We start from the raw sequence: 22,922 nt of genomic DNA on the forward strand, positions 1-22,922 counted from the left end.
ATATGGTACATCATCCAATTCGTATATTGTACAAATGCTATTCCATTCACAATGTAACCTAAAGCAATGTATATCATACTATGTTGAGTCCCACAGATTTACGTACAGAATAAAACGAATTGCCCTGAGACCACGTTGCTGACAGAACTTGAAAAACTGAGTCAGGGACTCCTTGTTCACTTTTCTCACTTTTAACTCACTTCTATTCACTTCTGTCCTCGATTGGTTGTGGGACAGCATATGGGGCAGGTGCTGCTGTTGGCAGGTGAGAGTCATTGTAAGGTCAGGTGAATAGGTGGGTAGTATCTCGTGACAGAGAATTAAATAATTAAAACATAGAATTAAAATTCTGGATTCTAGCAGGGCCAGATGAACCTATTGGGCCATATTAAATAATTATGTTCTCCAAGTGCTAAAATTTCAACTACTTGGAAGAAAAATGGTTGTTCCCTTTCGGCTTTAAATTACAGATTGGTAGCCTACAGACTGGAAAATGTGACGGTCCCTGAAGAAACTGTGTGCTTGCTTTAGTTGTTAGTCACCTTAGATCTATAGTCTAGTTAGATGCCTAGTTGGTATAATTGTTTTAGATCTACAATCTAGTTGGTCTAGGTCTATACAGATGTAGGATCTTAATTTAAGCCAGTTTGCTACAGTAGGAAAATAATTCTGCAGGAACAGGAAATGTGAATTATTCTGTGGATTATAATTAATGGAAAAAAATGTAAGTGACAATATGTCACTTTTTGGGCGACCTGATGAAATTCACATAGAAATGTGAGTTATAGAGCTATCGTTCTACTTGAAAGCAAGGCTAAGAAATTGTAGATATGTTCTATGTGTGCTTTTTCTATACTTCCTGTTCTTAAACATTGTTTTTTGCTTCTTTTACTTTCGGTTTTGTACACCAGCTTGAAACAGCTGAAACAACAATATTTTTGGTTACGGAAAATATATTTCACCGCAGTTTGGATGGTACAATGATTATCTACACTATTCTGGCTCATTTTGTAACATAAACTGAAACTAGGCAAACAATTAGAATTTTAGCAACCAGGAAATTGCGGAGTGATTTTAAGGAGTTTATCAATTTTTTGGTAGAGCAAATCCAGTTTGACATTTCAAAGTGGAAATTAGAGACTTTAAAAGCCTTTTTAAAACTCAAATACACTACAAGTTTGCATTTCCTGCTTTGTATGAACATTTTCAGCAACAAATGATCGAACTAAGATACTACATCTGTAGTCTAGTTAGTAATTGGTCCGTCTAGCTTTAGCTGGTCTGGATCTTTATTTAGGGAGTGGTTAGTTGGTGTAGATCTAAATCCACACTATGAAGTTAGATGTTGTGTTGGTTTAGGGTCTGTGTTTTAGTTAGATGTTGTGTTGGTTTAGGGTCTGTGTTTTAGTTAGATGTCCAGCTGATCTAGACCAGCGACAGTGAAGTTAGATGACTAGTTAGAAAGATGGATGGATGATGGGGTGAATGGATGGAGATGGATGGATGGATGAGTGGGTGGGTGGGTGGGTGTGTGGTTGGGGGTATGGGTGGGTGGATGGATGGATGGATGGATGGATGGAGGGCTAGATAGTGTGCGTTGCTTAAATTGTTAAAAAGTAGTATAATTTAAAGGTATCTATCATTGTGTTGTCAAGGTAATTTACCAAATATCTTTACCCAAAAAACTTTTGAATAATTACTTCAGTTGCTACTATTTTTCCAAAGTATTACAATGTAAATTACACTACCCTAATAATCTCTTGTAGAGCGTGGATCTTCAACAGAATTCCTTCACAGTTTTGGAGGCTACATTGTTTCCTAATATTTCCCCCTCCTGCATTGCTGGTTCAAGAAAATGGCCTATTCACAGCTCCCCTTTTCCACGTCTCTGATTTCTCCGCCCCTAACCCAAGATTGACAGCCAAGCAGCCTAATCCTCACAAAGACTAACGGGATTGGCAGAATACATTTTTCTCCGTGAGGAAAACACATTTTTTTATTTATCACTATCTTTTTAGTTTCGTTTTTTGTCATCTTCCATTACATTATCAGCGAGGAAACCAGTATTTTCATCACGAATTTCCTCTATTGGTATAACCCCTACTGTTGACGTTTACGCTTCAACAATGGAATCTATCCGCCCTCAGCGACTTCAACCAGGGATAAGATTTGGAGCTGGATCGACTGGGACCCTACGCTCCTCTCTCCGGCCCGGGGTTACAGTTCCAACCGCACCTCTGCTGCCTCCCCCGGCCTCCCTATGTGCTTCCTCCGGGCCACCCCCGCCGCTTCAACTCCACAGTCTTCACGGCACTATTGGGAGTGCGGGGCTCGGAACAGGGGTGGCTGGATTCGGTCTATGTAATCCAGGGAACCCGGCGGTCTTGAAGGAGGCGGTGGAGGCTGTTGTTCGGAGCTTTGCAAAGCATACGCAGGGCTATGGCAGAGGTAACCTGGAACAAATTAGTCGCAGAATTTTGGTCCTCCGACTTTCCCTGGTCGTGGTTCAAATGTAACTCACTGTGATTAAACTAACACATGGGATTAAATAGTGTAGTAGTGCATGTGAAACATACAGATTGGGTCACCAAAACTGCCCATCCAGTTGATAACATTAGGCTACATGAACATACCGAGTTTATGATAGCCGATATTTTGTAATATCTAGCCTAATGACTACAGGATGCAGTTCAATACAGGATACTGTTGCGTGCTCATTTTACATAGCACTTGGGCACTCCATTCGACATTTGGCACTTCAAGTCACCTCCAATGTTTTAGAGTACATTTTACATTTTAGTCATTTAGCAGACGCTCATATCCAGAGCGACTTACAGTGGTGAATGCATACATTTCATACATTTTTCCCCCCGTACTTTTTCCCGTAGAGTAGGCCTAGCTTATATGTTATACTATCACCCAAAAACCCAATAATTTAAATGTGGGTAGGCCTATTCAATTTTCATTTACAGAAGTATGATGATGTTATGTACTCCTTAATCATTTTGAGTCTATGTGGACTTTTGGGTAGGCCATCATTGTAAGTAAATAAGAATTTGTTCTTAACTGTCTTGCCTGGTTAAATATAACGGCCTTGAAAGTCAACGCAATTTGGACAGCTTCAGTCAGTTCAGTGTGTCAGTGGGTTGTTCCTTGTTGTTTACATAGCCAAAGACATCCTGTTTATATTATATCTCCAAATATGTGCAAAAGCAGTGTTCCAAGTTTTAATCCTCACTCATACACAATATCCCACTGTGTCACTGTTATTCTTTCTTAAATCCAAACCTGGACCATATTTAAAGGTAGACTCAGCAATTATAACTTGAGCTATTGAGATGAGCGAGATGCAAGACTCACACACAGTATCTGTGCAAGTGCACATGTTCGCTTCACGCTGTTACAGCGTGGTAGCCACGGGACCGAAACAGCAGAGAAGTTGAGCCTCGCGCTTCAATGCTCTTAGTTGTTGCGGAAATTGACCCACTATGCCGTTTACTTTCTGCATCTACGTCATATCGCTGAGTCCACCTTTATGACTCCATGCAGTCTAATGTTAAACTGTGCCATTTTATGTCTCATCCAGTGAACGTGGTGGAAGCCTTGCAAGAGTTCTGGCAGATGAAGCAGTCAAGAGGGGCAGACCTCAGGAATGGGGCTCTGGTAGTGTATGAGATGGTCCCATCAAACAACCCACCCTATGTTTGCTACGTCAGTCTCCCAGGAGGAAGCTGCTTTGGGAGTTTCCAGGTGAGCTAACCTGTGACCGTAGGCTGTCTCAATAAAGTTGTGGGCACTAAAACGCTCCTCAGGTGGAAGGCCCCCTGTATAGGATCTCTGAGTTAGTGAAAGTGCTTGAGAAGTGTACTTATTATTACTACTACAGTATAATGGTTTAAAATTGTGTTGGTGTAGCTGCATGAATGAAATTCCCCTTTGTGGCCATAACCTTAGGGATTTATCCATCTCTACAATCAATTCTGCCAATCTGACCTGATTTTCCTGAGTACATTGGCCCTGGATTTTCAGATCAAATGTCAATCACTGGGAGCCTCTTCTGAACTGTCTTGAGAAATGTCAAGGGAAAGCAAGCGACTAATTAGGCCTGGGTCATGTTTATGGGGGCACCCCGTAGCAAAACGTTGTGCAATTGAAAACAATGTTTATGCAGTGTCTTTGTTTACCAACTGCTGACTGTGCACCCATATTCTGTTGGAATCATATAACACTCAGCAGAAATGTTTATCCAAAGAGACTTACCGTACAGTGAGTTCATACATTTCTAGTAAAAGTGAGTTTCTTATTGGAGAAGTACAGGTAGTCCCTCCCAGTTTCAGTCCATTTTCTTCTGTTTGTTGCCTAATGAACATGACCCAGATGTTTCTGGAACTTTCTCCTCACACTGTTCTGTTGTTTATTTGAATACTTCAAGAATGTGTTAAAGAGATTCTCCAGTACTTTTGTATACTTTTTAGCCAGTAGTTAAAGGTAGCGCTCATGAGTCAAAAGTGGTCCCCTAAAATTGTGTGCTGTGTCACATATGTGCAGATATGTGCACAAGGTCATTGCTTTCGCTCTGCTGTGTGTGCATGATGTGCCACTTGCTAGCTGTCACTCAAATGACGAGGGGCTGAAGTAGAGGTCGACCGATTAATCAGAATGGCCGATTAATTAGGGACGATTTCAAGTTTTCATAACAATCGGTAATCGGCATTTTTGGACACCGATTATGGTCGATTACATTGCACTCCACGAGGAGACTGCGTGGCAGGCTGACTACCTGTTACGCTAGTGCAGCAAGGAGCCAAGGTAAGTTGCTAGCTAGCATTAAACTTATCTTATAAAAAACAATCAATCTTAACAAATCACTAGTTAACTACACATGGTTGATGATATTACTAGTGTATCCAGCTTGTCCTGCGTTGCATATAATCAATGCGGTGCCTGTTAATTTATCATCGAATCACAGATGATTTAACAAGCGCATTCGCAAAAAAAAAAAGCACTGTCGTTGCACCAATGTGTACCTAACCATAAACATCAATGTCTTTCTTAAAATCAATACACAAGTATATATTTTTAAACCTGCATATTTAGTTAATATTGCCTGCTAACATGAATTTCTTTTAACTAGGGAAATTGTGTCACTTCTCTTGCGTTCTGTGCAAGCAGAGTCAGGGTATATGCAGCAGTTTGGGCTGCCTAGCTCGTTGCAAACTGTGTGAAGACCATTTCTTCCTAACAAAGACTGTAATTAATTTGCCAGAATTGTACATAATTATGACATAACATTGAAGGTTGTGCAATATAGCAGCAATATTTAGACTTAGGGATGCCACCCGTTAGATAAAATACGGACCGGTTCCGTATTTCACTGAAATAATAAATGTTTTGTTTTCGAAATTATAGTTTCCGGATTTGACCATATTAATGACCTAAGGCTCGTATTTCTGTGTGTTATTATATTATAATTAAGTCTACGATTTGATAGAGCAGTCTGACTGAGCGGTGGTAGGCAGCAGCAGGCTCGTAAGCATTCATTCAAACAGCACTTTCCTGCATTTGCCAGCAGCTCTTCGCTGTGCTTCAAGCACAGCGCTGTTTATGACTTCAAGTCTATCAACTCCCGAGATTAGGCTGGCAATACTATAGTGCCTATAAGAACATCCAATAGTCAAAGGTATATGAAATACAAAAAGTATAGAGAGAAATAGTCCTATAATTCCTATAATAACTACAAGACTCATGTTAAAAGGAACCACAAGCTTTAATATGTTGTCCTGTTCTGAGCGAGGAACTTAAACGTTAGCTTTTTTACATGGCAAATATTGCACTTTTACTTTCTTCTCCAACACTTTGTTTTTGCATTATTTAAACCAAATTGAACATGTTTCATTATTTATTTGAGACTACATTTATTTTATTGATGTATTATATTAAGTTAAAATAAAAGTGTTCATTCAGTATTGTTGTAATTGTCATTATTACAAATATTTATATAAAAATCGGCCGATTAATTGGTATCGGCTTTTTTTGGTCCTCCAATAATCAGTATCGGTATAGGCGTTGAAAAATCATAATCGGTCGACCTCTAGGCTGAAGCTCATTGGTTGAACTCGAATTGTTAGTGGGCTGGCCCACGTGGGGGAAAATGGTGCAGCACAGCTCCCAGAAAAACTGTCGCTTTCATGGCAGAAAAATAGATAAATCGGGGTTTAGAACCCAGTGTACCAATGAGTGTATGCTCGCTCGTAACACGTCAAACCAATTAAATGCCTTGCTTGGGTGGAGCTCCAGTAGTGATCACTAGATTAGTGTCGTAGGTGCAACAGTGGTTGAGGATGGTGGGAAAATCGCAGCTTAAAACCCAATTTTGTGTATAGAGCACACTTCTGGCAAAACCGAATTCAGTTTTTCCCCTAATTTGTCTTCCATTTTCTGCAATGTTCCATATGCTAGTTTGCAACAACTCTCCGCAAAAAGTTTCCTTCCCGGTCTGAAAACCGTTACAAACATAACACGTAGCGCCAACGGGCATGTGAGGGGAGGATTCTTGAAATGTAACATGCAATCAAAATCTTGCCACAGGGAGCCAGCAGACCATTCAAACTGTTTTTGCAATACAAAATTTACCAGACATCCAAGGGAGGCATGACAACGACGTGATTTTGGAGGTATGGCAACGTGAGACTATATCCAGCCCAAAGCGGGAGGTTTAAAAAACCGCCAAAATTCCAGAGGATGTCTTTAAACAAATGTCTTGATAAAGCTGTCTTAAGTATCTAATCAAGTGAAAAGGCATAGTAGCACGTTTTACATAGTTTATAACTTGACCAGAACAGTTGAAGTGTGTGTATATGTTGTTATATACACTGAGTGTACAAAACATTAGGAACACACACATTAGGAGTCCTTATATTGAGTTGCACCCCTTTTTGCCCTCAGAACAACCTCAAATCATCGGGGCATGGACTCTACAAGGTGTCAAGCATTCTACAGGGATGCTGGCCCATGTTGACTCCAATGCTTACCACAGTTGTGTCAAGTTGGCTGGATGTCCTATGGGTGATGGGCCATTCTTGATACGCACGGGAAACTGTTGAGTGTAAAAAACCCAGCACTGTTGCCGTTCTTGACACACTCAAACCGGTGTGCTGGCACCTACTACCATACCCCGTTCAAAGGCACTTAAATATTTTGTCTTGCCCATTCACCCTCTGAATGGCACACATACACAATCCATGTCTCAATTTTCTCAAGGCTTAAAAATGATTCTTTATCCTGTCTCCTCCCCTTCATCTAAACTGATGGAAGTGGATTTAACAAGTGAAATCAATAAGGGATCATAAGTTTTACCTGGATTCACCTGGTCAGTCTATGTCATGGTAAGAGCAGGTGTTCATAATGTTTTGTACACTCAATGTATATCAAAGTTGTATTATTATTGGTTAAGGTGGCTTGTACACATTCACAGCTAAAAGCTGAATTGTAATATACAGACCAAAAAGTTTAAGTTGTAGAATAAAGAAATGGAAAGCGATAGAACTCTAGCTTCAGCCTGCTCTTGTGAAAATTGTGTAGTTTTGTATAGTATGCTATGGTGGCAGAATTGAGTTTTCCACAACAATGTGTACTGGGAATCCCAAATTAAAGCAGTTGTCTCTTGTCAGCAATACAAGAGATTACAAACCAAGATTAAATTCAATAGCTAGCCATTGGCAAATCTCAAATAATAGTCTGTGGATCTGAACCACTGCTGAGGTGAAATACACCACCACGTCAATAACTCCAGTCTGTTGGGTCCATCAAAAACATGTTTGCAAGGTGTAGGAGTAGGACCTTACTTGTATTCAGGCTTAGCATAAAAAATTCTAAATTCAACTGAATTAAGGATGTAGAAAAACACAGTTGGCTGTTGATCTCATCCATGAGTGTATACATAATTACATACAGTACGAGCCGTATTCCTATCTTTGTTAAATAATCCACCAGTATTATTGAAATGGTAAGGACTGCTTTAATGTACATTCTTTTTTTCAAATGTTATTTTCAATTCTAAATCATACTAGAACTTGAGCATTGAGCCTACCAGAATATTCTATGGGAGGATTAAATGTTTTGCCATTTCTTCCTCTCCTCAAATTGGCTGGCTACAATGCATACTGTGGTTGGAAACTCATATGGTGGCTCATCTGGTTGTAATTAGAGCCAAATATTGAGTTTAGAAGGAGCCGTGACACCCCTCCCCACATTCTCCCCCTCATCCCATTTGCACAGGGCCTCCCTTGACTCTATCCTTCCCAAATCTTTCTTTCTTTCTTTCTTTGAAATAATAGCAATGAAGTGGAAGCATTGATATTACTTAGACATCATTCTGAAACATACATGAAACAAGATTAACATACATTTCAAATGCTTAATCTTTCAAAAAAGATTATTAAATATATATGACTTCCAGAAGACCCATACAGTAACTTGACTTACCCATGTTATGGTATTGCATTTATCACAGGGTCATAACGTTACAATTCATGCCAAAGGCTACATATATTTTGGGGGCACTTGGAAACATTCAGAAAAGTACTAAATATGTTTTATGCTTTACTTTCGGCAGTTTTGTCCAACCAAGGCTGAGGCAAGACGTAGTGCTGCCAAGATCGCGCTGATGAACTCGGTTTTCAATGAACATCCTTCCCGCCGCATCACAGATGACTTCATTGAGAAGAGTGTATGTGAGGCGCTGGCCTCCTTTAATGTGAGTGCCATTGAATGTATTTTTCAATGTACATTAACAGAAGCAGTGCGCACTGGTCTTTAATATAATCCATACTGTAGCTCTTATTAAAAGGTCATGTCCTTATGAGGGTAAGATCTTAATCTGATTGGGCTCTTAAGGAGAAAAAGACTGGATGATTGGACTCTACTTGTATTTTACAGGGAAACAGAGAAGAGGCAGACAACCCCAGCACAGGAATCGGGGCATTTCGCTTCATGCTGGAGTCCAACAAAGGAAAGTCAATGTTGGAGTTTCAGGTAAATAGGATGGAGTAACACAAAGTTTGGTTACTTGTGATGATACAGTGGATGATACGGCAATGAAATGTAAGAAAAGGAAAAGGTTGGACTGTACATGAGGCTAGTTTAGGAATGTTGGTGGCACTATGGTACATTGGTCAGGATGTAGGAAATTAGGAGATCAGTAGCGGTGAGTGGGTAAAATCACTGTGGAAGCCAAGCCATGAAAAAAAAGCCATATTACAACCTATGTGTTGTGATAATTAGGCTGTTTGCTCTATAACCTGTTAGTTCATACGCCTTGACACCGTGATATATAGACCTAAGGCCAAGACAATAAGAAGACTAATAGAGAATAAATTCAACCACCTCTTTGTTTCATTACAAAACCAGAGAGCAACATCTATCTGGTGGAGTCCACAAAGCATATTGCATGTAACAAACAGTTACAAGACCTACAGCATGGTCAAGCAAGTTAATGTTTCTGACATTTCCAGACTACTAAACAACTATTGATTTAGAACACCGGAGACTTACCATAAGTCGCTGCATCCACTATTCCAGCTCCATTTCAACTTCAACATCATCAAATCACCTATGCTTAGCCTAACAGTGACAACTAAAATATACCAAAATCGATTTAGTCCTATCAACATAAGCTAAATATCATGTGGCTGTCCATGGTACTGATTTCTGTGTGCGTAAGTAGAAAAAACATGTTGACTCACCCTACTTGTAGAGAAACGCCAATGCCATCCTCCTTTCTTTCATTTTGATGAAATGGTCTATGAATCTGTCATACAGTACACGCTTTTAGTTTTTGTTGTCCTAGGCTACCTGGCTAAAATGCTGGCTCACGAGTCTAACTTCCTTTCATGGACAACGATGAGCTAGCTAGTTAACATTAACCTACTACATTTAGCTACATATTGAGCTTCCATCCTCTCAGGCCAGGGACACAATGTATGAATTTATGGTTGGATCAGAATCACTGTTATAATCATTGGCCAGTACGGTGAATTAAGCAAAACCACATCTCCAAATCCCTATCACCATCCATGGCTAATTTAGGAACATTTTTGCTAGCTAGCTAGCCACCGGAGGACAACAACACAACGAGATGCAACAATTCAAGTTTTTTTCTGTCAATGACATTTGGCTTTTGATGCAAACTGTCTTCCCTTGAGACTTTTTTTTGGTGCGCCAGGACCATTCACAGTTGAGCTCATTCAGTTTAGCTCAACTCTGATTGGCTATTATTGTATACTTTTTTATTAAGAGAGGCCAATTGCTTGCTGGCTTCCCTTGCATTCAATGTTACTGGAGGCAACAATATCATACTATTTTTGACCAGACGGCATCAGATAGATGGGTTACTCATACAGAGACAGAGGGGTGCTGTTTTGCTCACTCGAATGCTTTCTCCAGTGAGATACTTTCAGCCTCTCAAATCAAATCAAATTGTATTGGTCACATACACATGGTTAGCAGATGTTATAGAAGGAAAATTCCAAAACACAGAGAGACGAAAGATACATTTTATGTTATTTAAAAAAATATTTTTCTTGGTACTTTTTGGGGGGAAACCTTCCCTTGGCATCCGTGAATACACGCCACTGGAGGAGAATGAGATGAGGAATCCAAATACTGGGTATTCTTTGCCCACACAGATACACAGAACACATGGGATTGGTTGGAGAATATGAAATGATATTATGGTTTCTACAGATTTATAAGAGAGGGAGATGCATACATGTTAACATAGACATGGCTAATGGTGCCAAAACTACTGCTAATTACACAAAGCAGATAGATAACTATATTGTAATTTAGCTTTGTAATTCCAGTTCTTTAAAACATATAAACTTTTACTGATCAGCCCTAAACTATAGCTTAATTTCTGATAAAGAAAATCAGGAGTTATCTCTTGAGTGTTTATTAAAGTTGGCTGGTTTCATCACCTCTGCTTTTTGACTTACCACTCTGGTTTCCCAGGTTAAATGAAAAACATAGTATGCAGTTGAACCTGATAAATGCAACGGTTTGAGACTCATTACAGCGTGAACTAAAGCAGAGCATGCCAGTATCGAGAGCAATTGAAATAATGTACATGTACATCAATTAAGTTGGGACTTGACACACTTAAACAGAGTTTTGACTTATTCAAAGTGCACTTATCAGGAATGTCAAGGACTAGAGATGTCTGTAGATGTCAAAGACTAGATAATGAGACCCACTACATGAAGGAGTGTGAGGACCATCATGCGTGCAGAAGAGAATTGGAGCAAAACCATCTATTGGACTCTGTGGTTCCAGGAATTTCCTAAGAGCATGTTGGTCTGGCAAACAAATCTGGACAGAATTGCTGGCCTCCAGTCTTTCATTGTTTGTCATCCAAATCCACTCAATCTAATGCATGGATTGGTCTTTTCCAAACCACAGCTTATGATTTAGGGCTCTATACATGCAAACAAATGATTGCTACTTATTGACCTTCTCCCTCTTTTTTAAATGTAACCTTTATTTAACTAGGCAAGTCAGTTAAGAACAAATTCTTATTTACAATGATGGCCTCCTAGGGAACAGTCAGTTAACTGCCTTGTTCAGGGGGCAGAACAACAGAGTTTTACCTTGTCAGCTCAGGGATTTGATCCAGCAACCTTTCGGTTTACTAGCCCAACACTCTAACCACTAGGCTACCTGCCGCCCAAGCTACCTCTTAGCTCCCATTACCAGCCTTAAATCATTCAATCTTGTGACTTTGTCATTAAAAACTCACTGCCTTGTGAGAATAATGAAACTTGAAATTGTGCTTAGTGCCAAACAGTGCTTTCCATGTGGCGCAGCCACACACAACAATGCTGCTTGTCTACGCTGAACTGTTTTTTTCTTTCAGGAATTGATGACAGTCTTTCAGCTTCTGCACTGGAATGGAAGCCTGAAGGCCATGAGAGAGAGACAATGCTCCCGTCAAGTAAGATCTAATTTGGATAAGAGTACTGATTATTGGTATCACTTTATCTCATAGGCTTGTTTCATTTGTTATTTGTTATTTGTCCTGGTATTAAATAAGATCTGATTTGGTCTCAATCAGTATTTTTTGGATGTATTTCAAACAATTGGTTTATTTTGTGTAAAAGCAATGACTGTTATGTGTAAAAAGTAAGTATGTACAGTTGAAGTCGGAAGTTTACATACACTTAGGTTGGAGTCATTAAAACTCGTTTTTCAACCACTCCACAAATTTCTTATTAACAAACTATAGTTTTAGCAAGTCGGTTAGGACATCTACTTTGTGCATGGCACAAGTCATTTTTCCAACAATTGTTTACAGACAGATTATTTCACTTATAATTCACTGTATCACAATTCCAGTGGGTCAGAAGTTTACATACACTAAGTTGACTGCGCCTTTAAACAACTTGGACATTTCCAGAAAATTATGTCATGGCTTTAAAAGCTTCTGTTAGGCTAATTGACATCATTTGAGTCAATTGGAGGTGTACCTGTGGATGTATTTCAAGGCCTACCTTCAAACTCAGTGCCTCTTTGCTTGACATAATGGGAAAATCAAAAGAAATCAGCCAAGACCTCAGAAAAAAAATTGTAGACCTCCACAAGTCTGGTTCATCCTTGGGAGCAATTTCCAAACGCCTGAAGGTACCACGTTCATCTGTACAAACAATAGTACGCAAGTGTAAACAGCATGGGAACACGCAGCCGTCATACCGCTCAGGAAGGAGACGCGTTCTGTCTCCTAGAGATGAACGTACTTTGGTGCGAAAAGTGCAAATCAATCCCAGAACAACAGCAAAGGACCTTGTGAAGATGCTGGAGGAAACAGGTACAAAAGTATCTATATCCACAGTAAAACAAGTCCTATAGCGACATAACCTGAAAGGCCGCTCAGCAAGGAAGAAGCTACTGCTCCAAAGCCGTCATAAAAAAGCCAGACTACGGTTTGCAACTGCACATGGGGATAAAGATCGTACTTTTTGGAGAAATGTCCTCTGGTCTGATGAAACAAAAATAGAACTGTTTGGCCATAATGACCAACGTTATGTTTGGAGGAAAAAGGGGGAGGCTTGCAAGTCGAAGAACACCATCCCAACCGTGAAGCACGGGGGTGGCAGCATCATGTTGTGGGGGTGTTTTGTTGCAGGAGGGACTGGTGCACTTCACAAAATAGATGGCATGGAAAATTATGTGCATATATTGAAAGCAACATCTCAAGACATCAGTCAGGAAGTTAAAGCTTGGTCGCAAATGGGTCTTCCAAATGGACAATGGCCACAAGCATACTTCCAAAGTTGTGGCAAAATGGCTTAAGGACAAGGTTTTGGAGTGGCCATCACAAAGCCCTGACCTCAACCCTATAGAAAATTTGTGGGCAGAACTGAAAAAGCGTGTGCGAGCAAGGAGGCCTACAAACCTGACTCAGTTACTCCAGCTCTGTCAGGAGGAATGGGCCAAAATTCACCCAACTTATTGTGGGAAGCTTGTGGAAGGCTACCCAAAATGTTTGACACAAGTTAAACTATTTAAAGGCAATGCTACCAAATACTTTTTGAGTGTATGTAAACTTATGACCCACTGGGAATGTGATGAAAGAAATAAAAGCTGAAATAAATCATTCTCTCTATTATTATTCTGACATTTCACATTCTAAAAATAAAGTGGTGATCCTAACTGACCTAAGACAGGGAATTTTTACTTGGATAAAATGTCAGGAATTGTGAAAAACTGAGTTTAAATGTATTTGGCTAAGGTGTATGTAAACTTCCGACATCAGCTGTGTGTGAGCAAATTTGAATATGTTTCCATTTCTGGCACTTCAGAGAAAAATATTTGGACACATCTGGGTCCCGTGTGGCTCAGTTGATAGAGCATGGCACTTGCAACGGCAGAGTTGTGGGTTTGATTCCCACGGGGGGACGAGTTTGAAAAAGTATGAAAAATGTACACACTCACTACTGTAAGTGTCTCTTGATAAGAGCTTCTGCTAAATGTATATGGGTATACTACAAAGCAGGATCAATGAATTCACCAGATAACTTGCCTAAATATTCTGAAAAAACTTTTATTGTTTAGAAAGATTAACTTGAAATGAGTATGGTGTAATTGACTCAACAAACAAAAACATATACTTAAGTTTGTCTTTCTTAATGAATCAGAGAATCTATAGTTAATTCTGTTTATCAAAACTGTCTGGCTAACTCATTGATCCTGCTTTTGTAGTATACCCCTCTGGTGTAAAGGAAGGGAAATATAGCTACATCATAACTCAAACTCTGTTTAGTTTCAGCAACAGAATAACTGATCAAATTAAAGAGTTATTTGAGAAAAACATTTGCCGGACAGTTTCCATTAAATCCAGCAAGTTTGGAAAATAAAACATATCCCTCATCCTTACAGACTGCCAGTGATAGTACTTAATTATAATTCAAATGGTACAGCCAATACCACATCTCAGTTCAACTTAAGTACAGAATGGGGCTGAAACTCACTGGAGATAATTGGCTGAGTTACACTCTGGCTTGATTTAAGTTCCTTCAGCATGACATTCCATCCTATCTAAACCACATTGTGTGGGCTGAATGAATACCTATGAAGTGACTCCGTTCCAGGCAGAGTCGGGTGACCTAAATGTTTTTGTTCAGTCCTCATTCTCATGCATCTTACATACATAAACGACTTTTAAGGCGTCAATTATGACTCTTGATCAGAGTTTGATTCAAGTTTGAAAAAATGTTTTACCAGAGTTTAAAGCATTTTTCTTTGACTTCATCTGATCTCGAACATTAACATTTTCAGGCTCTATGCACACACCTTTAAGATTTCATCCCCCACCCTTCATGTTTGCTCATCTAAAAATTGGAGCTTTCTGACATAGTTTTTGCAGTATGGGGGTCAATTTAGGCAACTTCCAATTCATGAAATGATTATAAATTCACCTGAATAATCAAATTGTGGCTCAAACCTGCCTTTTGCCAATCTACACCATTCAGATCACAAGTCAAAGAGGAGGAAGAGCAACCAGCAACACCACGATTGGGATAGATCCAACTCAGTTGTATTGTATTTTCTAGGGTTACGGAGTGCTTTTGCCCTGTGTGTCTCTTGACTGATTTAAGTATTCTATTTGGTCTGGCCTTATGCCTTTCATCTCAATGGTTAAGGAGAGGGGCTGAGCCACTGGAGTAATTAGCTCACCCAGACGTCTCACATTCCTCATTTGAAATTATGTTATTGCTGGCCACGCAGCTCACGCATTTGTGGTTCCAGGTCGTCGTTTCAAATCCAGGCATTTCAGGATCATTAAACATAATCTGGAACTCAATCAAACCTGCACTGCTAGGATACCAGTACAGTTGAAAAATATAATGATTTAATGGAGCATTTGTGTTTCCTACCCAGCTAGCCTGAATTTTCTAATGATCATGGCCATGGCGTCAATAAGGTCCATTCCAGCCTAACAACTATTTTATTTTGCTTTCCCCTAACAGGAAGTGCTGGCTCACTACTCCCATAGGGCGCTGGATGATGACATGCGCACCCAAATGGCTGCTGATTGGGTGAACCGAGAGCAAGGCGTGGCTGGCACCATCGCCCAGGAGGTGGCGGCAACAGATCGAGAACTTGAGGAGGCCAGGCTGGCCGGCCGGGAGCTTCGCTTTCACAAGGAAAAGAAGGACATCCTGATGCTGGCTGTTGGCCAACTGGATGCAGCCAACACTGCCACCCTGCCTTCAACCTGCTAGGTATACGCTGGATTCCAACCCCATAACTTGATTCACTTCCATCTGCCCACGTTGACTTCCCCCTCGCGGTTCTCAAAAAGTCTACATAGGTGTGGGAAACATAATAGTAACTCTGCATAGCTTCCACCATATGGCTTTTACCTATTCAGTCCGATCAGATCTGCGAGTTGGGAGTCAAGGGCAGATGGAAGGAAGTTGGTTGTCAGTTTGGAATCTGGCCTTAGAGATGGAATGAGGAAAAGTGGCCAATAACCATTGATTGTATAGAGACTAGCAAGGCAGCCATTTAGGAGCTTTCAATTATAAAACAGTGAGTGTTCTTAGATCTTTCCGCAGTTTTTTCTAGCCCAGTACTAATACGCCTGATTCAGCTTATGAAGGTCTTGACAATAAGTTGATTAGTTGAATCAGATATGTTAGTGCTAGTTTAGAACGAAATCTTTAGGACCAGGATCGAATAATAAGAAGTCATTGAGGTCCTTTTGTGCTGCCATGTTATTGGGTTTGTGAAATTCACATGGAATAATGAACTGTTATCATTCCTTTCATTCCCTTTCTATACTGGTAGACAACGCTACCACATGGGTAAAGTTAAAGCCCATCACTTGCCTTTAATGATCGTACAGGACATAATCACAAGGATATTGTCACAGAACGATCTTTCTCACCAAAATAGACCAATGTCTGTTGCATAAGCATGATCTATCACTTCATTGAGGACTATGAAAGTTATTTGAACATTTATGTATAGCTCTTACATTACAGATGTTATATACAGAGGTAGGATCTTAATTTGATCACTCTTTTGTTGCTGAGAATTTTCCTGCACCACAGGAAATGCAGATGAACTTTTGTAATTGACATAAATTTACTGAAAACCCACACTAACACACGGTTATATAGTATTTCATTTTTCATGTAGCCTACTTTTGGCCAGATAAAAGCCTAACCACCGCTCAAGCAACATTATGGACTAAACGTTCAAATCCTGTTGCTGCAGGATTATTTTGCTGTACCACATAGGTCAAATTAAGATCCTACATCTGTAGAGTCTATCATTAATGATAGCCAGCCTTATTTGCGAAGAAAGAACCACTCCTCCGACTCAAACTGATGTCACTTGTAAAATAACTAATTGCCTAGCTTTGCTTGCTAGAATGGGTTGTTTACACGAATGTCAGTTATCCAACAGTTTTTTTCTGGCCTTGCAGCTTAATGACTAAACTTTCAGTGTTATCATTCTAAGTCAGGATCATTTACTGTCACTAAGCCATTTTAAACTCTATTATTAGGCTAAAACGTACACAAGTAATTTAGCCGATACTGAGATCCGGATTGACAACTGCATTGGTGCTAACTACTGTTTAAATCTGAGTAATGTGTGCAACACAAAAACATAGCAAACACAGTGCACAAATGTAAGAGTTTGTAGTAATATATGGGATTGCAGTTTCCCCCTAACCACAAGTTACTCTCAAGATAAAACATTTAGAACAATTCAAAGGACAAAAAAAAAACATTATCAATGTAGAATCTCCATCATAAATGCTCCATGGAATGTGTTTTTAGTCCAGGACTAGGCTTAATCTTTTAGCCATTATGAAATAACAGTGGATCCTTTGTAAATTCTTTTGAATTTATGTTGTTTGGGGGAATTTCACAAAGGCTTTACCATACCGGTACGAAATGTTGTCTAGTCATGCGAACTGTTACTCAGAAATTCTCTTGAAATAGACCCATTTTAGAAAACACATTTATTCAGGGGTCAGAACACACAGAGAATACACACATGTTCACATTGAATACCAGTAAATGCCTATTTCATATCACAATGGCAATATCACACTGACAGCTACAGTAAAAAATGAATGCGAATAAAATGCACCAAACATCACGCTAATGTTGTATCATAGTCCCAATGTCCTCTTGGGTTTAACATTGTATCCTACTTTTTACATGTCTCTTGATGGAATTGTCTATGGTATTTGTTTTAAGAAAATAAGCAGAGAAAAAGATTTAGCTAACTTGCCCTAACTTTCCTGAATGTAATCATATCCCAATAGCAACAGCAGCGCAAAATAAGTTGACGAGATGCCCATTGGATAGCATTTACATTGCTTCTTCTTTCATTGACAGTATCGGTTAGTGTTTTTAGTTTTCCTACCAAGCCAGGGTAAGGCATTTCCCGTGGTTCTTAATTTCTATAGACCTGGCACCTGTTACTACAAACAAAAGCCATATCAATTGAAGTGCAATCCATTGTATGCTTGTCCTAATTAAATTAAGAAATGTACCTTTTGTTAAAACATACACAGCCAGGTCCATAATTATTGGCACCCTTAAAAAAAGATGAGCAAAAAAGACTGTATCAAATAAATAATACAAATACTAAGCTATATTTCATGGTTAAAAAAAAGGGGAAATTTGATTATTTTATACTAATATAATTGCTCAGAGCAGGAACTTTCGTTTAACCAGTAATAAAAAATAAAAAAATAAAAAAGATAGGGGTAAAACTCCAGCACCCTCCCCTTGCAAGGATAATGACACAGAGCCTCTATCTAAAATGTTTTATAAGATTGGAGAACACATTGGGAGGAAGCTTAGACCATTCCTCCATACAGAATCTTTCCAGATCCTTGATATCCTTCGTCTGCGCTTATGGACTGCCCTCTTCAATTCAAACCACAGGTTTTTAATGGGGTTCAAGTCCGGAGACTGAGATGACCTTTGCAAAATGTAGATTTTGTGGTCAATTAACCATTTCTTTGTGGATGTTGATGTGTGCTTGGGGTTATTGTCTTGCTGGAAGATCCATTTGCAACCAAGTGTCATCCTTCACTTGCGCCCAAGTGTTTTTGGCTAAAACGTCCTGGTACTTTGTAAAGTTGATGATGCCGTTGACCTTAAGGTCCCCAGGACCAGTGGAAGCAAAATAGCCCCATAACATAAAAAATGCACCACCATATTTTACCATAGATATGAGGTACTTTTCTGCTAATGCTTCTGTTTTTCAACGCCAAACCCACAACTGGTGTGCGTGGCCAAAGAGCTCTATTTTCATGTAATCTGACCTGTCCTGGGGCCCTTGTTAAGGTCAATGGCATCATGAACTTGTAATTTTTAGCCAAAACCCTGGTTGCCTCTGCCAGGAGGAGGCTGACACTTGGCTGCAAGTAGATACCTGACTGTATTTGTCTTAGCTATTGGAAATCATATTTCATGAAGTGTCTGGTAGGTGTATTCTCCCATCATGCTTATTTGTGTGACTCATATATATTTTTTGTATTTTTCTTTTAAGTGTATGTAATGGTGTGTTACAGATGGTTTTTATGGCAGTTGTCTGCTCACCATTAATCACATACATTGTTAAAAAATGGAGTTTTTTAATGTTTGGGTCCCACTTTTATATAAAGTGTAGCTAAAACAACCAATCTTACATGGTAATTAATTATATTGGCAGGTATATTGTTCACATTGTTTCCAATTTCATTTTTTTTCCAAATCCAATACTTTTATAAATGTAATTTACCAGATTGTTAATGTGTACCTACACTGTAATTACACTAAACCTATCTGTGTAATTACCATGTAAATACATGTTTTAGCGACACTTAATATAACTTGGGACTAATGTTTGCGTGTTATTCCTTTTAACACAGGTTGCAATCTTTTTATAGACTGTTCAGTCATGTTATTACCCTGCCTTCTCGCTTATCAAGTTGTGCATGATTCATAAATCCATTTGTACAAAATGTGATCTATATAAACTTTGTTTTATACAGTCCTTATGTATTTTATATGACCAGTTTTAAATTGTTACTTTTTTACTCAATGTAGGTTTCTATTTAGATTTGTATACATAAAATGCAATAAAGCAGCCAAAAACAACCCTCACTGATTCCAATGTCATCCGTTATGAAAGAATTAAAAGAAAAGCGTAATTTGCTGGAGCACACTTCCTCATGAGAAATCAGTTCTCCTAAAAACCCAGAATCTCTGATTGTCTGTTTTTCCACTAAAACAGACTCCGAAGTGCCTTTCTACTATCTTACTTCAAGTCACAGAGTCCTTTTCTTCCTCTTCCCTGATGACCTGCATTAACAGAGCTACGGTGAGGATGTGGGGGAGGAGGGATCATTGAAGCCCACAGACACAGTGGGGGTGCTATTACTGCGGAGCCGTGGCTCAGGCACTGTGCCTCCCAGCTGACGGATAGAGTTGCACATAGGACAGGGGTAGTCCGAGAGGCCCTCGATGTCCTTGAAAGCCTGGTTAATGATGCGACCCCTGCACTGGTCACAGTAGAAGTGTCCGCAGACCAGGCGCTGCAGCCGAGCCTCGTAGGAGATGCAGCTCTGGCAGTGCGGTGGGTCGAGGTCCAGGGAAAGACTACACGTCTGAGGGCTGCTCTCCTTGGCAACATGTACCACTGTCGCCTCTGCTGGCGAGCTGTTTCAGGGGGAAGAAGGAAACCAATGTTCATTACCTCTTAAGACCTAGCTACCATTCATTTCAGCCTTATAATATACAGTATACACTCCCGTACGTATTTATTTGGACAGTGAAGGTAAAAGTTTTAATTTGGCTCTATACTCCAGCATTTTGGATTTGCGATCAAATGTTTCGTATGAGGTGACAGTACAGAATGTCATCTTTTATTTTAGGGTATTTATCAATTTAACCGTTTAGAAATTAAATCACTTTATGTATCTAGTCCCCACATTTGAAGGTGTCATAAGTATTTGGACAAATTCCCTGTATTAATGTTTCCAAAAGTTTTGTATTTAGTCCCATATTCCTAGCATGCAATGACTACATCAAGCTTGTGACTGGACAAATGTGGATGTATTTTGTTTTGGTTGTGTTTTGGATTATGTTGTGCCCAATAGAAATGAATGTTAAATGATGTATTGTTTCATTTTGGGGTCACTATTTTGTAAATAAGAATATAATATTTACATTTACATTACATTTACATTTAAGTCATTTAGCAGACGCTCTTATCCAGAGCGACTTACAAAGTGGTGCATTCACCTTATGATATCCAGTGGAACAACCACTTTACAATAGTGCATCTAAATATTTTAAGGGGGGGTTAGAAGGATTACTTTATCCTATCCTAGGTATTCCTTAAAGAGGTGGGGTTTCAGGTGTCTCCGGAAGGTGGTGATTGACTCCGCTGTCCTGGCGTCGTGAGGGAGCTTGTTCCACCATTGGGGTGCCAGACCAGCGAACAGTTTTGACTGGGCTGAGCGGGAACTGTGCTTCCTCAGAGGTAGGGGGGCCAGCAGGCCAGTGGTGGATGAACGCAGTGCCCTTTTTTGGGTGTAGGGCCTGATCAGAGCCTGAAGGTATGGAGGTGCCGTTCCCTTCACAGCTCCGTAGGCAATCACCATGGTCTTGTAGCGGATGCGAGCTTCAACTGGAAGCCAGTGGAGAGAGCGGAGGAGCGGGGTGACGTGAGAGAACTTGGGAAGGTTGAACACCAGACGGGCTGCGGCGTTCTGGATGAGTTGTAGGGGTTTAATGGCACAGGCAGGGAGCCCAGCCAACAGCGAGTTGCAGTAATCCAGACGGGAGATGACAAGTGCCTGGATTAGGACCTGCGCCGCTTCCTGTGTGAGGCAGGGTCGTACTCTGCGAATGTTGTAGAGCAACATATAATATGTTTCTGAACACTTCTACATTTATGTGGATGCTACCATGATTACGGATAATCATGAATGAATCGTGAATAATGATGAGAGAGAAAGTTACAGGCACTAAGATCATATCTCCAAGACATGCTAACCTCTCACCATTACCAATAACAGGGGAGGTAAAACAGATATGTATGAAAGTACCCTAAAATGAAAGGTGACATTCTATACTGTCGCCTCATATTAAATATATGATCTCAAATCCAAAATGCTGGAGTATAGAGCCTAATTAAAAGTTTTAGCTTCACTGTCCAAATGAATATGCTATAGCTTTTAAACTGAACATGTAAATGTGACAACTTGACAACTCTAGTTCAACAAAGTGTCTGAGTGTGTGAGAAAAAGCATATGGTTAGGTCACCTCCATTCTACAGGCCTCCATTTTGTGCCAGGGAGATTACATTCAGTGTATTTTCGGTTGTGTATCAGCTATAACTCAATGCTTGTTCAAGGATTTTAGTCAGTTAAAGTGTTGGTAACCTAAACTAAAGTTAACTATCAGAAATAGAAGAGTTCATATTCCATGTACTTTGGTCTATAACTCTATTTGTCTGTGGATTATATAGCCTAAATTACGCAAATTGGCAACCACTCACCTTTGAGCAGTAGATTTTGCACGTCGGGAACAATCAAAGCCCATGGCAGCAAGGAGTCCACGCATAAAGTCCATCTGAGACTTTTCATGATACCTCTGGCAAGACAAAGATATCAATTATTTGTTCTCTTTGTTGTCCATTTTCTCACTAAACCAAGGAGCCTGTAGCCACAGGAGCCTGTATCCCATGTACCTATTACTCAAGTTGTTAGTGATTCCTGTAACATTGACTTGAAACAACTATTTAAAAAGTCAGTTAAGTGAACAAACTTGTTCTGAAACCGGCACAGCCAGGTATGTGGCCACTTTATCTTATCCAAGAAGTCACGCTCAAGTGAGATGTAAACTCGAGGAGCCTGTTTTGCAGGTGTTTCCATTAAGATAAAGTCACTGTTAGACAGACAATGACAATTACACAGAAGTGCATAGCCTGAACCCGAAAGTCACACATCATAAGAGATACCATTATAATACATTGTCAAAACAGGCAGAGACAAAGGTATAGGCCTATGAAAATGTTACAATGTATTTGTAATTATGTTCCAGCCCCCCGACCATCTGCTCAAGAAAAAAATTGGCCAGCAGCTGAATCTAGTTGATGATCCCTGCTCAACCCACAATTCAAACAATAACAAAGCAGATCCCCCACTCCCCTATCCCCCGCCTCTGTTTTCGTAAAAAGTTGAGGGATGGGCCTGAAGAAAGGACTGACCATCCATGATATCAATATTATAGTTTTAACCATGTTTTGAGGCAATACAGTGTTTGTTTACATTTACATTGTTTGCAGGCATTGGAGTAAAACAAGCTTATATTTTAGGTTCTGATGTGGTACGACTAAGCTCATGA

General features: G+C 39.8%; 2 protein-coding genes across 2 annotated transcripts; one reads left to right on the top strand and one right to left on the bottom strand.

Moving 5' to 3' along the window:
• The first annotated feature begins 1,924 nt into the window (after nt 1–1,924).
• LOC106570188 (LIX1-like protein) lies at nt 1,925–19,667 on the top strand. The gene is made up of 6 exons (XM_014142234.2): nt 1,925–2,448; nt 3,587–3,750; nt 8,615–8,755; nt 8,938–9,033; nt 11,912–11,989; nt 15,522–19,667. Exons 1-6 carry the CDS (start codon nt 2,127–2,129, stop codon nt 15,774–15,776), a joined length of 1,056 nt encoding a protein of 351 aa, XP_013997709.1. The 5' UTR covers nt 1,925–2,126; the 3' UTR covers nt 15,777–19,667.
• On the bottom strand, nt 17,513–22,328 carry LOC106570189 (uncharacterized). The gene is made up of 2 exons (XM_014142235.2): nt 22,075–22,328; nt 17,513–20,228 (listed from the first exon to the last, which is right to left on the bottom strand). The coding sequence occupies exons 1-2, from the start codon at nt 22,146–22,148 to the stop codon at nt 19,886–19,888; spliced, it is 417 nt and encodes a 138-aa protein (XP_013997710.1). The 5' UTR covers nt 22,149–22,328; the 3' UTR covers nt 17,513–19,885.
• Nucleotides 22,329–22,922: the final 594 nt, after the last annotated feature.

Source organism: Salmo salar, chromosome ssa14 (assembly GCF_905237065.1).
Source record: "Salmo salar chromosome ssa14, Ssal_v3.1, whole genome shotgun sequence".
Lineage (NCBI taxonomy): Eukaryota > Metazoa > Chordata > Actinopteri > Salmoniformes > Salmonidae > Salmo > Salmo salar.

Bases quoted from the DNA above. Each gene is read 5' to 3' on its own strand.
- LOC106570188 (XM_014142234.2), top strand. From the start codon at position 2,127: ATGGAATCTATCCGCCCTCAGCGACTTCAACCAGGGATAAGATTTGGA. The intron at 8,756-8,937 runs GTGAGTGCCATT...TGTATTTTACAG, and splicing joins AGGCGCTGGCCTCCTTTAAT to GGAAACAGAGAAGAGGCAGA. The intron at 11,990-15,521 runs GTAAGATCTAAT...TTCCCCTAACAG, and splicing joins AGAGACAATGCTCCCGTCAA to GAAGTGCTGGCTCACTACTC.
- LOC106570189 (XM_014142235.2), bottom strand. From the start codon at position 22,148: ATGGACTTTATGCGTGGACTCCTTGCTGCCATGGGCTTTGATTGTTCC. The intron at 20,229-22,074 runs GTGAGTGGTTGC...CCCCTGAAACAG, and splicing joins GCAAAATCTACTGCTCAAAG to CTCGCCAGCAGAGGCGACAG.